General features: G+C 38.5%; 1 protein-coding gene across 6 annotated transcripts in view; it reads right to left on the bottom strand.

The window, feature by feature from the left end:
* The window catches only part of MEI4 (meiotic double-stranded break formation protein 4), a 162,569-nt gene that overhangs the window by 138,103 nt on the left and 5,433 nt on the right, over positions 1 to 19,033 (bottom strand). For 5 of the 6 annotated variants that reach the window (XM_083828033.1, XM_083828034.1, XM_083828031.1 and 2 more), the window contains exon 2: positions 13,333 to 13,584. In XM_083828033.1, coding sequence (XP_083684159.1) covers positions 13,333 to 13,584 — 252 coding nt within the window. The remainder of the gene's footprint in view (positions 1 to 13,332; positions 13,585 to 19,033) is intronic. The other variant, XM_083828030.1, reaches the window with a different exon arrangement.

Genomic DNA, 19,033 nt, shown 5'->3' with positions numbered 1-19,033 from the left:
GGTAGCATAGGCAACAAAATACTCCTACCAGCAGGAGGCAGTATTGCATTTGTGCTTAGGTTCCCCCTTTGCTAAAATACCAAACACCCCTCCCGTGATCAGCTTCCAGAAAACCCTGTAGTTATTCCCCAATAGCAACATATTTCCAGTTGAATTTGTAATACAAAATGCTTTTAAAATGTTCAATGATTTATATGTTCTAGTCACATGGAGAGTAAGTCTCTTTTAACAAATAATTCATGACTTCCCTCAAAACATCTGAAACCAGCTTATCATTTATTTCTTGAAAGGAAGTAACCTAATCACTTTGTACTTACCTATTATTTAAACGAGAACGTCTTGATGTTCACACCATGTGGTTATCAAATACAAAAAGAAGGAACAGTATTAAGCCTGTCTTACACTAACAACAATCTCTTATACTAACAACAAACCTTCAATGGCAATTTCAAGAAAAATTGAATATAAAAATACTAAAACGAGAAATAACAAAAAAAAAAAGACTGCACGTGATACACTAATCTCAGCATTTTACAATGCTTTTATAAAGGTAATGATATTATTTGTTCACGAGTAATTTTACAGGCTCTGTAAAAACGTTGCATTGGATTCATTAAACATTTAAACTCTTAATTCCCATTTAGGACTTCGGCTTCTCAGCATATTAAGATTCTGAGCTGAAAATCACAACTGTGTGCTCACCAAACAAAGCAAGAGGCAGTCACAAAAAAAAAGCCTTGGGGTGCAAAGTCTGAAGAACTGGCATCCCTCTACACGTATCTACAACTGTGGAAAGAGTCTGGCCTGAAAAACCAGCAGTTGCTCAAGGAACAAGCGAGTGACTTGTAAACTGCACACAGTATGTAAACAAGGTTGTGGGCGCCCCTATGAAACACGTCACTGACAGACCACAGGGCACAGAGACTTTTATCATGGGAGTGAGATGCCAATCAGAGAAAATGGAGTCTTCAGGTAGTCTTGATGCAGGAGAGCTCTGACAATCATAGCCCATCCCACTTCTGAAATGAATTCTGTCACTTCTGAATACTCAACACAAACACCAAAGCTCAGCTCACGGACAAGAAAAGGAGGAGGAGCAGCCAGTTGCTTCATCAGTACAGGAAAATCATTCGTCTCCAGAGTGCCTGCTGTCAGCACTATGATCATAAGGATTCTCAGAGCTGTGAAGAGACGAGGGAAGACCATGTTCATGGTCCTACCAATGCAAAATAAGTGAGGCAGTATCTGTAGCATACATATAGCGGGAGAGGCAGTGGTGGAAGATACTTTCTCAGACACCAGCACTACTAGCTGCTGCAGACCGGACAGTGTTTGAATGAGGAAGGGAACATGCTGCTGTACATGTGGTTCAAAATTTAAGAAATAAAGACGGATCCCCAGCTGATGAAATTGCTGTGGAATAACAAGAGTGCCTGTAAGTCTTCTGTAGAACGTAACATACCTACAGTTATACTATCAACAAGGATTCCAATACAGAAAACAGTCTTGAAGGTGGTAAATGTAAGAAACAAAATTAAGATATTATTTGAAAAAAAAAAAGTAGTCCATTTTCAATCATTTGGCATTGTTTGTATCCCCTCACTTTGTGAGCCCACACAGATTAACACAAAGCTCTCTTAAACCTCAATTACCATTGATGGGCTCATTTCCACTTCTAAAAAAAAAGTCAACTAAAAATGAGACAATAATATTCACAATCTTAGAAACCTCTTTGGTGATACTGCTTTCCAAGTAGGTATTCAGTCAATGAATTCTAAAAGGAGAGGAAAATATATGTGAAATGATTTGTATTTCTTCCAATTCTGTTCACCTCTCCACCTCTACATTTTGCAGGACTCTGTTATTTTTCCTTTAATCTTAATCAATTTATTTGTTGCAGGTACACCTTCCATGAACAATGAATCAAGTTTGAGTTCCTCTTCTCACACATATTAATGGTTTTCTTCACTTTTTCTCCATAACCTTGTTTGTGTGAGCCTGTCTCTATTCTGCTGTTTTCATCAATAACTACGCTGCTTGAGAAAAAAAAAGAAAAACTCTGTTCTCCCTCATAAATGTCTGTTTAGCACACTATTGCTGTCCTGATCTGGAATGAAGGCATACTTCTGTATGTACCAAAGCAAACAAATTTTGCCCAGGTTTCTCACATATTTAGGCTATTATTATTTGAATATTTTGAAATCAAAGTTAAAAATAATAAAAAGCTTCCTTTCTCCAAAGAACAATTATTAGGTCTGCATCCCACACCTTGCTTCTGCATTTCTGTGGATTTTTATAACCAGCTTGGAAAAGAAAGCTCTTCTTTTAAAGGCTAAAGTACTTCTTGCTGCACACTTTGTCCCTTGTAGGAATAATTTCGCTGAATTGAATACAGGCCTGAGTAAAATTCCCAAATTAATTCGGTACCAGGATTTAAATGTTTCTCGGAAAGCCAAGAAGCACGTATTTCAATTTGTTATGGATTTTACTTACACAAAGAATCAGAACATTTAGAACTCGGTAATAATTAAGAAGGATTTTGAGGATATAAATGCTAATCCTAGGAGATTTCTGTGGAAGACAGCATAGATCTTTTGCAGTTCAAGTCAAACAGAGAATACTTGTGACAAAGACATGGAAGGATTTATCATCAGGTGATTAAATCAATTGAGACTTGGCTCAATTAATGTTCATCAAGTAGCTCTTAATACAAATGATGTAACTAACATATGCTTTGCAATACTGACAATCTCAATGACATGACTGAAATCTGAGTTATGCTGGAGAGGGGATATTTCAAGATATTAAATGAATTAACGTTACCTATGAAGACTACCTGTCTGAACTGGAAGCACAATATCAGGTCTTATTAAAACAAACAAACTCAGCTGCTCTAAGGGATAGGAAGTATCAGCCACAGCATACAGCAATCATCTGGCTGCTAGTGTATTAATAAGAATGCAGTTCCAGATATTCTTTGTGACTTTACAAGATGAAATGAGGTAGACTCCATAAAGAATCAGCTAGGTTACGCCTTCCTATAAAACATCTCTTTTCTTGAAAACAATACCATATAAATGTTTGGTATTTTGTGTTTATATTGGTGCGCTTCTGGGTGTGTGTATATATATATATATATAAAAAAATATATATATAAAATATCTAATTGAGGAACTCACACTTAAGTTTGAGTTAAGCTAAGGTTGCCCAAAGAGGCTGTAGAGCTTCCCTCCCTGAGGATATTTAAGAGCCCTCTGGATGTGGTCCTAAGCAAGAGGCTCTGGGAGGCCCTACACTGAGCAGGGGGTTGGTCCAGAGGTCCCTGTCAGCCTCGGCCATTCTGGGATTTTGCCTTTGCAGAGGAAAATTTGATTGATCCTGAGCTCCCCAGAGTAGACTTACAGGCAAGAAGATCGCAGTTGCTGTGGCCACACTTTTAAACTATATATATATATATATATTTTTTTTTTTTTTTTACAACATGCATTCCATTTTTCCCCATACTATCATTCTGTTTACCAAAAGAAAGGGAACTATATACAACAAATTATGGGTCCCAGTTGCTGTTACGAACCTTATTCCTGAAAATCACTGTGCATCTCATCAGGGACTCAATATTTACAGAGAATATACAAGATAATCACAAACCCTTTCCTTTGCTAGGATAATTGGGTTGTTTTCATCTCTGAATGGGTTCTTTATAAAGAAACCTGGAAAGAAAGGAATATTACTTGGATCCCTTTGCCCCAAGTATGTGCTTAGGAGAACTGTAGCAATGTCAACTGATAAGACAGACAGCACCTGCTTTCAAAGGGAAAAAGTTTCCAGAACCAAACCAGACCCGTTATCCATGGAAGGAGCGGTACTCTGAAATTTCAGTGACTGATTATGCTCCAGCTGGTGCTATTTCCAGACTGCAGATTCACTTCGTTATTCTGAAAAGGCCTCAACTTTTCATAAAGTTCCCCATTGTGTCACTACAATTATGGGGAACGGATTTCTCACCATCTTATTCCAAGAGCCATTTTCTATACTGAACACATTTTAACCCCATTTTTGCCACCTCACATATCTGTTCTTAATTCCCCGTTCCCCTCCTAAAAGATATAAAGTTCTTTTCAGGTTGCAAGACCTACTTCCAATGCTGCCTATTCACATCAGTACTGTTGGTAGAGGCATGGGAGTACTACTAGTACACTTAAGGTGTCAGAGGACTGTTCATTTTTGAAGTACTGTCTGTCTGACACCACCATGCCTTAAAGAAAACACTGGGCTGCCCTGTACGGACAGAAGGCCACCTTTGCTCAGTAGAGAGAAGAATTTCTTCACATAGAAGAAGCCATCAGCCCTAGCCATCAGACAAAAATAATCAGAACTCTTTTCCATAGTAACACACTGTTAACTTCTGCCCAATAGGGAATTTTCTCAGCTTGGAAAAAGGAAGCTAGGGAAAGAAAGAGGAAAGAAAGAAGCCAAAGACGTCCCTCGGAGCCTGACAATTCTTCTGCTCCTGTCCTGTTGCGTTCCTTGCTCCCTGACAAACACCGGGGGAAAAGCAGCAGTGACAAGACATAGCAATCTCTAACAGCAGCTAATTCAAACATACTGATCTGAAGAAATAGCCTCTACATAGACTAGAATTTCCAAGTTCTCAGGGTAAGTTTATATTCCCCTACCTTACCTACACCATGGTGTAGGAACTATTTGCTATGTGCTATTTGAGACAGCTGTAAACATTTCACACCATTCTGTCTAGTTTCAGGGGAGGGAAGTCATTTCTCCTAATGGACTAGTATGTTTTTATCATTGCTGTTTAGTCTGATTTGGACTGCTCCTCTGTCCACTAAGGAGGAATATTCCTTTATGATGCTGTAGCTTATATATTCACTGAGGAACCTGCATATGGTTTGGTCTGTTCTTTCTGAATTCACCTAGTTGGTTTCCTCTCTGAAAAAAGAGTTGAAAAAAACTGAAATATTATCAGTGTTCTTCCCCTGCTCCTATCAAGTATGGAGAAGTATATACAAACAGAAGTATATACAAACTCTGAACTTTCAGCAAGAAAAAATGAAGCTGAAGTGTCTTAATTCATACTAATCTATAAAGGAAATTGCTCCCTTTTTCCCCACGTACAGCTAACTACCTCAAGAAATGCACTAAGTTAAGGTGTGAAGCAGGGGAATACAAAATGCTTCTTGTCTTTGGCTCTCCCTTACCTCCCCTAGGGAGGTAAAAATTGCTGAAAATGCCTTGGCACAGGAAGCAGAATTTAGGGGACAATATCCTGAAAAGTCAAACGCAGCCTCAAGACCCAGCTGCAAGTCAACCAGTCACATTACTCACATATTCTGAATCAGAGTTCAGCTTCTCCCTTAACACGCAAACACGCTGTGGAAGAATGTGCTGGCAGCCATATGCTACTGTGGAAGCTAAGAACATGGGACGGGACTTCAGCACATGGGAGATGAAGTTCTACTGTAAATGATCCATAAAAGGAAGAATAAACTAATTCTAAAAAAAAAAAAGGCAGAGGAAAAAAACTGATTTTTTTTTTTTTAATTTTTATTAGAGGAGCAACCAGTTCAGTAAATTCCTACCCACTGCATGAGAAGACAAAAATATAAACCAAGACTGAAGGTGAAGCTAAGAAAGAGAAAACAAAAGCATGTTAAATATAAGTTTTGCTAAGAATATACCCTGGATAACTGACTTAGGACTTTTCAAGTCTATCAGCCTAAAGCACCGAGGCAATAAACATCTATCCTTTAAATCATCATTCCCCAAATACATGCTGGACAAAAAATGGTAGAGTATTCCATTTATGCCTTCTTGAGTTGGAGTAACAGCTGCAAGTTTTTCTCATCTCTTTAGCTGAGGCTGCCAAGAAACAATATGATTGTTGATTTAATGAACTGATCATGGTTAAGGAATTTTGCCTGAGAGGACAGGTGCTTCAATCCATGAATCTATCAAAAGAAGGCAGGAAACTGATTAATATCTTTTTTTTTTCCCTACCCATAGGCACAGCTGTCAGGACAATACTGGCAAGGTGAAAAATGAGCGATTACAAAGAATCACAGAGCAGTTCACGTTGGATGAAACCTCTGGAGGCCATCTGGTCCAACCCTCTGCTCTTGCAGGCCCACCTAGAGCAGGTTGCTCAGGACCATGTTCAGGTGGCTTTTGAAGATCTTCAAGGATGGAGACTCCACAGCCTCTCTATGCAATCTGTGCAAGTGCTCCATCACCTGCACAGCACAGAAGTGCTTCCTGATGTTCAGAGGAAACCTCCTGCATTTCAGTTTGTGCCCATTGCCTCTTGCCCTGGCACTGGGCACCACCAAAAAGAGCCTGGCTCCATCCTCCTTGCACCCTCCCTTCAAGTATTTATGTATATTGATAATAACCCATCCTGAGCCTTGCCTTCTCTAGGCTAAACAGTTTCAGCTCTTTCAGCTTTTCTTCTTATGTGAGATGCTCCGGTTCTTTAAATCATCTTCACAGGCCTGTGTTGGGCTCTCTCCAGTCTGTCCATGCCTCTTTTGTACTGAGGAGCCCAGGACTGGATGCAGCACTGCAGGTGGGGCCTCACCTGTGCTAAGAGCAGAAGGATCACCTCTCTCAGCCTCCGGCAATACTTTGTCTAATGCAGCCCAGGACACCATCAGCCTTCTTTTTAGCGAAGGCACACTGTTGGCTCATGGTTAAAGTGGTGTCCACCAGAACTGCCAGGTCCTTTTCTGGCCGTCTGCTTTCTGGGTCGCCTCCAGCAAGAACTGGTGCCTGGGGTTGTTCCTCCTCAGCTGGAGGACTTTTCATTTCTCCTTACTGAACTGCATGAGGTTCCTTTCAGACCATTTCTCCAGCCTGTCATGGTCCTGCTACAAAAAAAATTTGCTTCTCCTCCTTGAATGACTGATAAACAGCCAAAAGTATCACCATGTGAAAAGGATACCAGTGTCCTTGTATTCAGAAAGACAACCGCACATAAAGTTAAATATGGAGTGTCCATACAGAGTCAGTGAATACATACTGTGGCAACTTTATAAAACAGCACATTAAACTATAACAACCCATGCTGGAAAACAAATAGTTTACCTGTAGCAAAACATGCTTCTCCCCCTTATTGACAATACCCAAACTTTTTAGTGTCACTGACGACAAAGGATTAATCAGATTGGATTCAAACGATTTAGACAACACAGCTTTAGAAATGGGTACTTTGAAACTGTGGTGACTGTTTTCTTTCTTCACATAAAGATAAACACAGTATGGATGTACAAGCACATGAAAAAAAGCACAAAGAGCTTACAAATTTTCCACATCAGGGAAATAAACCTTCATAAGGAATGATTAGAGATTGCCTAAGCCTCTGAAAAACCTACTATGATTATTACAAACAGCAGGTGAGCTAGGACAGCTCTCACATTCAGAATGCAGAGCAGGGAAGACAGCTGCAAAGTGAGCCTCGGCTGAAAGACTCAAACTCTTCAGCTCTCTATATGCAGCATGAGACAAATTCACTATCTGATGCTTACAGCATGAGATTTTCTAGTGACAGATTTTGTGGAAACACCGCTATTTTTGCATCTATAGAACTGTTAAATAGAACACAAGAAAGCCAAAGAAGAGAAGAAGATTTGAATTCTTCCAAAGTTTGCATTGTTATAGGCATGTCAAAAGATCCACGGTAAACCGTAGATTACTTGGCCCGTAAAAACAACCCAGTTTACTCTCAACCCTAAAGAGAACTACTTTGGTGCAATATTAGGTAGAAAACATAGTGGATATGTAGCACACTTCAGATGAGCAGGATGGAACATCACTTGCATCACTTTCTTTTCAACTTTCTTCAAGCCTCTTGTGCCTTCCTATCTCAGCAGTAGGCACCCATTACTTTCTATCCACAAACTTGAAAATCTCAAAACAGGCACAACTCGCAAGAGAATTTTTTTTCCAGACCAGAAGATTTCAGTGGTAGAGCATCCCCTATTTCAGGTAGGCTTTGCCTCTTCAACCACCTTCCTTTAAATTTTAGTCTTAGGTGTTCTTCTCTTAATATAAATCATTGACTGGATCAACAGAAGAGTGCACAGACCTCACCAAGAGATATCACATCAGATATCAGTAACGATCTTTCTTTACTCAAAAGCAACAAACGGATCACATCTCCAATGTAAGCATAACCATGAATGCTCACTCAGCAGTTACCACGTCTGATGAAGAGTATCTTCCTTCCAAAATAACAGATGGCTCAGTTTCATTATCAGGAGAACTTACATACCGCGCCAAGATTTAAGGGGAACAAAAAAGACACTCAAGACAGTCAAAAGAAATTCCACAAAAAACAGACATGTCAAAGTTAGACTCCAAGAGCTGGAAAGTGTCCTTTCCTTTAAGGAAAGCCTGTATGAAGAAACAGAAATGATGATACTACGTTTTCCACGTCTTTTCGCTTCCTTTCACCCAAGAGGTTAAGAGTAATTGAAAGGAAAGAACACATCCTACTTGTCTTGGACAGCATGTGAGGTAGAAGAGGCTGAAGTGAACTTTCATAAATAGTTAAAATGTCAAAAGGTCATCTGGCTAACAGGTTTAACATCAGTGCAAACAAATAAACAATAATGAAAAAAACTTGAAGGGAAAACCAGCTACACACTGATCTTTCATTTTAATTGGGTGCTGGGGTTTTGTCCTCTTGAGAAATTGAAGGAATTTAGACATAGACAGCATATCCTTATTTCTATCTATGATTCCATTACCTAAACACAGACTGAAATTAAAGTTCGGCTTCATTGAGGAATGAGGCTTTGTCAGTTTGAAAGTTATTTTTACTCTTAACTAAGCTTTGTGTTTGGAACAGGTTATGGAAAAGATGCACACAAACAGTAACTAAATATGAACAGTTATTAAATCACTTCTCTTGAGAGACAGGCCTACTGTTAAAAAAAAAACAAACATTAAAACTCCTAGGTAAAGTCTAATACATTTCCCCCTCCCAGTCAAAGTTAGAATCCAGAAATCTTTTCACAAGGCAATAAAGAAGGTACAGTTTCAGTACAAAAGCATTCTAGTAAAGCATCATCAAGTTTTCTGTTAGGGGACCTTCAAAAAAAAATATTGAGGCTCAAAAAGAGTCATATTCAGAAGCAACTAGCTAAACAGTTTGCAGCTGAGAGGAGTTTCTGGAATCAAAATATCTTCATACTTCTGCCCACAGCATTTTGACTTCGATCTCCCAGACGCAATGCCTCCCCAGAGCCTGGAGACATCCTCCACTGCCTGATTTCCAAGCTCATTTTGTGTCACTGATCTCGCAAGGAGTAGAGCAAGAACAGCTCACTCTACTTACACAAGTCAGTGAAACAGTTCTGAGTTATTTTTTTAAACCAATTTCACTAGATAACCTAGAAAGTATTGAAGATGGAAAAATTATCAAAGCTCATATTAGCAAACCAGAGAGTTAAGTTCTTGATTGCAAAATACAGTTGCTGTCTTTTTTTTATTATGTATTATGTTTATTATGTTTTTATTAGGAAAAACCCTTTCTGGTGTACCAAGATTGCCTGAATCTTCTGAAATGCAGAAGATTGAAGGAGACATACACCTAGAGATTTTGTAGCTAATTAAAGGAAAGAAGGATATAATTGCCCATGAAAGACATGGTACAGACAGTCCAATCAGGAAGATCAAATAAATGATCTTCCTTTCATGAGTGACTGACCTAATCATCAGAGCCCAGGATCTAATAGCATTATCAGATTTCAATTATCCAGACATATTTCAGAAAACGAATATACAATACAGACTCCTTCCCAAATGGCTAAAGTGTGCTAGAAAATAAAAATTGATATAGAGGTGGAAAAAGCAGCCAGTGACCATCTCCACTCCACTCCCATGAAGTGCAGGGTACAAGTTAATAATGCCAAGGTAATGGGTAAGATTTATTAACTTGTACAACAGTGGCTGTGAAACAATGGCGTTCTTGATCTTGGGAACAGAAGAGGAAAAACAACCAAAAAAAATTGGGAAAAAAAATACTTAGAACCCTCTTCAAACAATGTTAAAGTACAAAGACTGAAGATTTACAAAATGGAAGTTATGTCAAGGTTCCCAAGTAAAAAAGAGACAGAATTATAGAAGTGCCTAGGGATCAAAGTGTGAAAAAGCAAAGCACTAAGTGAGATGCAACTATGAAGGGACACCAAGTGTTAGGTGAAATCATATCACATTATTATGAACAGAACAATAGATGTTATCAATAGCTACTGATAAGAGAAAGTGTTTTTTGTTTCTCTTTTTTGTAGTAGCTTTCACTGAAAAGGGCAACTAAAATTAGCTGATTATAACACCAAATAGTAAAACATTATGTGAAAATATGGCAGGACATCATCCTCAGATAAAGGAAGAATCTTTGAGAGAATAAATGGGCAATTTGGACATTTACCACTAACCATCAGTTTATAATACTGAAAGAAAACAAAGCAAATTCACAATGAAAAGATGTTATGTTTTGGAATTTGTGAAACACAGGTGAAGTATATATACATATCTAAAAATATAAAAGGTTTATGTAGAATCTGTTTCAAAAAGGAGAACCAAAAAGCAGTCACTGTAACACCTGTTCCTGGAATAAGTCATCAAGCAACTGATACATAAACACCCAGAACAAAGCGAGAATAGTAACAGTTGGTGTGGATTTTTTTAGTATGAAAAAACATGTCAAGTCAATCTAAAAATTTCTTTATGAGAGCATAACAGGCTTTCTGACTACAGGAAAAACAGTAAACATTGTTATCATGGCAGTTTCACATGATGCTCTCATATGCAAATGCAGGAAGCATAATACAGAGGAACCTTCTTCAACATGGGTACCAAACCATTTAGAAAATCATACTCTAAAAGTACTCATGATTGAATTACAATGAAAAACCACAAATCAATGGTTCCTTATCAGACTGAAACAAGGTACTAAACATGATATCTTACACATAAGTCATCTACCTGGACTTCAGTAAGGCCTCTGACACAGTCCCACACGACGTCCTGATCTCCAAGTTGGAAAGATATGCATTTGAAGGGTGGACCATTCAGTAGGTAAGGAATTGGCCTGAAGGCCACACCCAGAAAGTGGTGGTCAAGGCCTCAACGTCCAGGTGGAGGCCAGTGACGACTGGTGTCCCTCAGGGGTCTGTCCTGGGACCGGTACTGTTTAATATCTTCATCAATGACATAGAGAGTGGGATCGAGTGCACCCTCAGCAAATTTGCTGGTGACACCAAGCTGTGTGGTGGAGTTGATACAACAGAAGGACAGGATGACATCCAAAGGGACCTAAACAAGCTTGATAATTGGGCCCACATGAACCGAATGAGGTTCAACAAGTCCAAGTGTAAGGTGCTGCACCTGGGTTGGGGCAATCCCAGGCAGGAGGACAGGATGGGAGAAGAACTCATTGAGAGTAGCCCTGCAGAGAAGGACTTGGGGGGGTTCTGGTGGACAAAAAGCTTGACAGGAACCAGCAGTGTGCACTTTCAGCCCAGAATGCCAACTGCCTCCTGGGCTGCATCAACAGAGGAGAGGCCACCAGGGCAAGGGATCGTCCGCCTCTGCTCTGCCCTCATGAGGCCCCACATGGAGTGCTGCATCCAGGTCTGGGGACCCCAGCACAAGACGGATGTGGGGCTGTTAGAGTGGGTCCAGAAGAGGAAGATGATCAGAGGGGTGGAGAACCTCTTGTACAAAGAAAGGCTGAGAGAGCTGGGGCTGTTCAGCCTGGAGAAGAGAAGGCTACAGGGAGACCTCGTTGCGGCCTTTCAGTACTTAAAGGGGTCTTATAAAAAAGATGGAGAGTGACTTTTTACAAGCGCAGATAGTGACAGGACAAAGGGAAACAGTTTTAAGCGAAAAGAGGGAAAATTTAGATTAGATGTTAGGAGGAAATTCTTCACTCAGAGGACGGTGAGGCACAGGAACAGGTTGCTCAGAGAGGTTGTGGATTCCCCATCCTTGGAAGTGTTCAAGGCCAGGTTGGATGGGGTCCTGGCCGATCCGATAACTTGATAAAACTTCCACAGAAAAGAACTTTTTATGTCCCACCACTGTGGCTCATTCATGTTGGTTAAGTGTAACCACAAAGGAAGAGACACAAAAACACAAAGCAATACTTTCACTCTACTTATAGATGGTAATAAAACCTCAGCTGACCGTGATATCCCACCCTTGAAGAGTGCACTACATTTCAAGAAAGATTAGGGCCATCTGGAAAGAGGCCAAAACATTGTTGAGTATGATCAGAGATACAGAAGAATTAGCTGTGAGTGAAAGAAGGAAGAAAGTGGAATTGTCTAGGAACTAGGAAAAAAAAGGAAAAGGAAGCAGAAGTGAGGATCTAGCAAATCTTCAATTACATTCAAGTGTGCTATACAGAGAAAGAAAATGGCAAAAGTGGTAAAGAGGTTGAATTGTAGTAAGAAAGCTCAATTTAGACAGTAAGGTAAACAAAATCACACTAAGCTAATGAGGTACTGGAACAAACTGTCAGGAATGATCACAGAGCTTAAGAAAATCTCTCAAAATTTACCTGCAGGTAGAGGGAAACATGCGACCAGTTCCAAGCTTCTGATTTAATGACTCCTTCTTTTATCTACCTTTATTAACACAGTTGTTTAAAACAAAACAAAAAAACCTTGCTCTTCTCATCTTCTGAACAGATAAGAATGTAAATGCAAATGTAGCAAGATGCCCTTCCTTACTCCAAATCAGTGTGTTTTTTATAGTCTTTAATTAAAAGCTTTCCTGAATCCTACAATATCAGACTCACAATTTTATCACATCATAATAAATATTCATAGCATCCACGGTCTACCCACATTAACAGAGACAGCATACATATAGCCCTTCAGCCATTCCTAACTTTCTCTCACATGTATTAGAGCTATGCTTTCAATGTATTAGGCCTAAATTCTAATTTCAATCATGTTTAAAGTGGTAAAGTCATACTACGTACATATAAGACACTAGTACTTCCCAGATTATAGAGTAAAATTTTGTACAACATACATACAGTAATATTTGTACATCTGGAATTATTCCATATGATACACATTGATTTTGAAGGTTGTAATATATGTTCTAAGTATTATATTCTCAAGCTAAATCCCATTGCAACTGGTGTAATTGTCCTACTACTTCAGGTTTTTGGAAAAACAGGAAGCTGTACACTAAAGGCTCCAGTATCTAGGTACAAGAAATGGTGCAGCCAACATGAAAGCTGTTTTGTCTTTTGCTACTGCAGCATAGAAATAGTCAGAAATGATTTCAGAAACTTACCACTTTCCAAGCAGACTCTCCGACAGATCTTGTTCAAAAGAAGTTCCTGACGTAATCGAAAAACTTCAGCTTCTAGTACTTCAACTTTCGATTTCCAGCCAAAATCTTGTTCAGATACAATTTTGGCAAGGTGCTCAGTGTATTCTTTGCAGCTCTTCCCTGGTGGTTTTGAGTGGATAATTGCAAAAGCCAGAGCCAGTTTTGATATTTTCAAATACCAGACTTGATTTTCTTTTCTGCCTTTGACTTCTACTACATTAGGAAAAAAAAATAACATCACCGTGACTTTATCAAAGCAAATTATGCACACTATTTTCTTGGCTTTGAAAACTGTTCAACAGTGAGACCAATTATTTTATTTCTAGTGCATTCCTAAAATCAATAAAAAAAGAACCATAAACAATTGTCCACAATGTGAGAACAAAACATACATGAGCTGCGCTCCAGCTATAACAATAAAACTCAGTGTTTGAGAATAATTATGTAAATTAGCAAACACTTCAAATAGGCTTATTCTGGCAAAACATTAAATGTAAACGGTCTCCACTAAAACAAAACTGAAAACATTAAGAATCCTAAAAAAAAAACAAAAAAAAAAACAAACCTACTAAAAACCTAAAAGCATGAGTGAAGAATGGGGCTATACTAGCTTAAACCCAACATATACTATTTTTTGATAATGTACCAAAAAGACCCAATTCTCAAAAAAATAAACAACTGCGGATGTTGGTAGTTTCCAGTTTTGGACACATGGTACTGCTGTACTTCTGGTCCTAAGTCTACATTATATCTCAGGCCTGCAGAAGGGTCTTTGCTGAGAAGTACTGTTAAAAATGCAGACGAAAGCTGAACTAACGGTATCTTTTCTTTCCTATTCTTGCCATCAACATCCATAAATTTAATCTCTTCCCTTCAAAGTAAGAATACACATCTTCACTTATAACTCACACAACTTCACTTATAAGTAAGGTTCTTTGCAGCAGTCAAGTAAACTTTGAATCAAGAACTTATAATTACATGAACACAGGCAAGTGTAATTTTGTAAGTGTAAAATGACTGCGTTGACAAAAAATACATCCTGAAGTTTTCTAATTTTATGGATTATAGGAGCAAACAAATGAAAAGTAAAGAGGAGACTGAGGTGAAAACAAAATATGGCTAATAGAGAACAGAAGACAAAGAACAGAACTTCAAAGTGACATAAGTGGCTAGTAAGACAAGCAAGGACATTTTTATCAGCTCTGTTACAAACAGCAAGGATGAGGCAAACGGAATTACAGCGGTCAGAGAAAGAAAAGGCTTATCTAGATGATTGTGTTATGGGCAACAGCACAGGACTTAGGAACAAAAAGAGAAAAAATGAAATTAAAAACATCAAGTAACATCCAGGCTATCTAATTAGCAACATTTTTTTTTCCTAATTCTGCACCATTTTCATTCAGTATTTCATGGCATGTTTACTTAAAAAAACACATTACTTACAGAAGAAAAAAAGCCTTCTTATACTTTCATCCTGGCATTAACACAAAAATTATCCATAATACTATTTTTTTTTCTCTTGTTATCTAATAATTGTGCAAAATAAGTACCATAGTAAATTGTGTAGAATAACTGTGAAATAGTAATAGTACAGATTTCAATAAGGGATTTTATGTCACCCTTTCACCAGATCATCTGATATCACTAAGCTGATTTCTTCCTTTGGTTCTCCTCAACTTCGGACAGTAAGGCATATAACACCATGCATTTATTTATCCAGCACATGCACTTCGAGAAGAGTTGCCTTTCAAATATTTCTTTTACCTAACCTATAAAATGCACAAACAATTCCTATGCATTCCTTGCACTCTGTCCATTCGAATACACCGGTCACATTTTGAAGAGTGAGCAGAGGATAAGACCACAAGGATTCCTGGGGATCTACCACAGCCATTCTCTAAATTATTTTTCTCCACTTGAAACACGACATTCCTGCTCTGACAGTGCAAAAACAATTAGTCTAAGCCACCGGGGTACTGATAAAGATTAATGAAAGAGTAAGCCCTTAGAAACTGCACAATACTATCTGTACCCACTGCCTAAAGCAGTTGAACATTAAATAAATGATGCTTCATATATAATTTCTTCCTTGTAAAATCTAATTTCACTCAACTTTTCCATTCATAGCTAGGGACTCCATTGAAAAATTGCAAGTTAATTCCCTCAGCCCCAAAGAATCAACATCTCTGTGGAACAACTAATTGATTAAGACACCCTTTTGCCTTATACATCAAAGGAAATGTTTTGCAGATGCAGAATCACACAAGCAACTGAGCTACCATCTAGCTGTGAATACAATGAAATACGTAGAACCACACAGAAAAAAACAGTAACAATTGGGGATACAGCATCTTTGGCTCTAAACCTGAAATGTGCTCCCCAGATTATCTCATCTTCTTAAATAGAAGTTTCACCTAGGTATCACTCAAACTGTATGTCAAGCTCCATTCTTGCTAAGTTCCCTTGCAGAGCAGAGCCAAAAACTCAGGCAGCCAGAAACTCTTCTTACAAATGGCTTTCATTCCTGGTTTATCATTTTGATATCTCCAGAGACTTCTTTGCAAAAGCTTTCTGATTCATCTCCTTTAAAAAAATATACAGACTCACTTTCCACTCTATAACATGTCTTGCCAGTACAAGCATTTTCCCATAAATTACATTCTGGAAAGTTGCAGAAGTATAAACATTCTGGTACGGGTCAGGAGACGATATTTAATTTCAGCTCTTTGTGACTGTTTATGTACCTTTTATCATTAGAGAATCAACATCAACACCTTCTTTTCATGCAATTTATTTCTACTCACGCAACAGACAAAGAGCCAAAGTCTGCTGTTTGACCACTGATACTTCATCACCATGCACTTCACATGCCTCAGCCCATAACTGCATTGGTAAAGTAAGTAAATAAATCCACATAGCCTCTATCCACTATTGACAGAACATGTCTATATTACTTGAAGTAAAACCCGAGAATTCAGGAAGTTCTCTCCGACTACTCCAAGTTTTCAGCTTTTGTAATTGAAATATCCAGTCATTCGCAGTCAAGAAAAAAGTACCCCCCCACACCTCCCCAATAACTAGACAAGCATTATAAGCAACTGGAGTGGGAATAGTTGAGACTGAATTTCTGCAGCTCAACAAAAAATAAAGTATGAAATGCTGCTTTAGTAAGATTTTTCCCTACTTAGCAAACTAGTGAGTCACTTTTTTTCCTTTTACAGGGCACTACTATATTTTAACCAGAGCATAAAACTTAGTGCACATGTTAATAATACAACCCAGACACAAATAAGCTAAAGGCTCTTTCCCTCTCACCATGTCGAAATGTTATTTACTAAAGGAAATATATGACTAATAAAACACATAAACCATGCTTGTTTTGCTTTAAAACACAATCATCAAAATACGGAGCGGCATTCCACCTTAACATTTTGGACACAGAGTTAAGCAATGAAATTTGGATTTAGAGAGAGGCCTTTTCCTCTTTAACATCTTAAACATACTCACTTCTACAGTAGGAGTACCTCATACTGAATGAGCTTAATGAGAAAATTTTTCTTAACGGAAAAAAGAATTGCTTCTTTTGTGGAAAAAAATCCTTGTAAAGATGCTGTTCAAAAAAAAAAAAGCAGTACTGATTACAAAGTTGGTCTTCCTTAGGAATACAACACATTAGAAGCAATTTTTGGAGAAAGAATTCTGTTGGAAACTCAAAATATTGTTTTAAATCAGGTAATTTATGACAAATGTTGATATACCTGTACATATTTCTGGAACCAATGGATTTTCTACAGACTTTATAGAGAACATGCAGCTTGTTCACCTCCTTCCTATTACTCTCCCATCACCATCTCTCTCCTCTTTTCCTCTTTTATGATCGTGGAAAGAGAAGGTTCTGGGACAAAAAGCAGGAGCTGTAAGAATTGATTCAAGTTTTCCACAACTCCCTAAACAGAAAGCCACTCTCTTCAGAAACTACTGCAAAAATATCCTAGAAAATAACTCAGTGGTTGATGCTGTTAGATACAGGGGTCCTTGCCAATTGTGCATTAGCAAAAAGCGCACAGCAATCTGTTGCTCTCGGGAAGTGCTGCACCAAAGACCACCAAATGCGAATGCATTCCACTAAAAGCATATCGGCAGCTACAGAGTTTTATCAATAATATTTTCGCTCATATCAGCATAAAAGTGACACCAGTGGTTAGGCACCAAAAAAAAAAAAGTTCAGAACCAAACCAGAAATTTTCCTTGGTTAGGAACGACACCACAACAATAATTAGAAAGAAGTCAGCAGTCTAGCTGCCAAAATATACCCGATAGGAATTGGTAGGTTCAGGAACTATCCAGCAAAACACAACTGGTACCACAGTTACTCAGTGAGAACACTTACTTACTAACAAAGCTCCATTTGCGTGTTCACTCAGTGGTTGAGGAGGGAACCAGTAACACCCAGCAAGAACGCCCTGCTAGAAGTAGGAAGCAGTACCCTAACAACAGATATCAACTGATAACAAGTTGTCTGTGCAAAGCCTCGATCCACAAACTGATCCTGGAAGTGCAATCAGGGGATGGGATCAGCTAAAACAGCTGTCAAACAGGACTGGGTCCCCAGATTCGTGACACAAATGAGGAACCCTATCTCCAGCCCTATAACTCAACCCCGATGAGGTCCTAGCTGAGAAAGGCTGCTGGGAAATCCTTCAGCTGCTGAAATAATTACAAAAGAAGTCATCAACTGTCCTGTAGATCTCCATGTTAGATATCTAAGGGGAACTAAGAGGTAGTGTAAGATCCTTTGAGGACCTTAGATATAAACAGAAAAACTGAATGAAATGGGCTAAATCTGAGTCATAAACACCATCTTACTACACCAATTCATGAGTCCTGCTTGTGTGCAGCTGCGTTTGATACAGCATTTCATATTATACCATCAGCTACAGTAAGATACCTTTATGGCAAGTCTCACCTCAGTTTTGACACTTTCTGCTACACATGAAGAGGAAAGAATTCTCAATTAAAAAAAAAAGAAAAACAAAAACAACTTTTAGGTGATCACTAAAGTTTGCTTTCTTCCCATTTAGAAGCTTCATGTATTCAGCACTACTTTAAAGGTCAAAGATTTCCCATTATTGGTAAAAAGTTAAAATCATTCATTAGTTAATAAAAAAACTCAAAACACCTATTAAAGCCATGAAACTTGCATCTAAACTTAAATCATTCATTAAAATCATTTAAGCAGTTAGAGAATATACTATCATATACTTCAGAATTCCTTTGCACGTGAAATTAAAGCAGCCTAATTAAAATAATATCAAGTCTGACCATGAATATCAGTATTTGAAAGAAATACACATTGCATGAATTGGAAATGGAGACAGGAGCTCTGAAGCTCAGTAAAAGTTTGTTAGCAATTCAAGCACCCCTGCTCGTATCAGCTGGCTGCTGAACAGCACCACCGGAAGAGGCTGTTGTGCACCTCGCTGGTTAGTGGTCCCCACTTGCCTTCCTCTACCAAGTTCTCAAAGACCGAAAGCTGAGCTCATACACAAGACATGAAACAAAGAATTTCTGAAGCTCACAACTGGCACAAAAGCACCCCTTCCACCCCAGCACTCTCAACTGTTAGCAGATGCCTTTCCACCTCTTACCTGTTTCTTACTGT

Source organism: Anser anser, assembly GCF_964211835.1.
Source record: "Anser anser genome assembly, chromosome: 3".
NCBI lineage: Eukaryota > Metazoa > Chordata > Aves > Anseriformes > Anatidae > Anser > Anser anser.
Note: the sequence above shows the minus strand (reverse complement) of the source record. Positions and strands in the feature narration are given on the sequence as shown.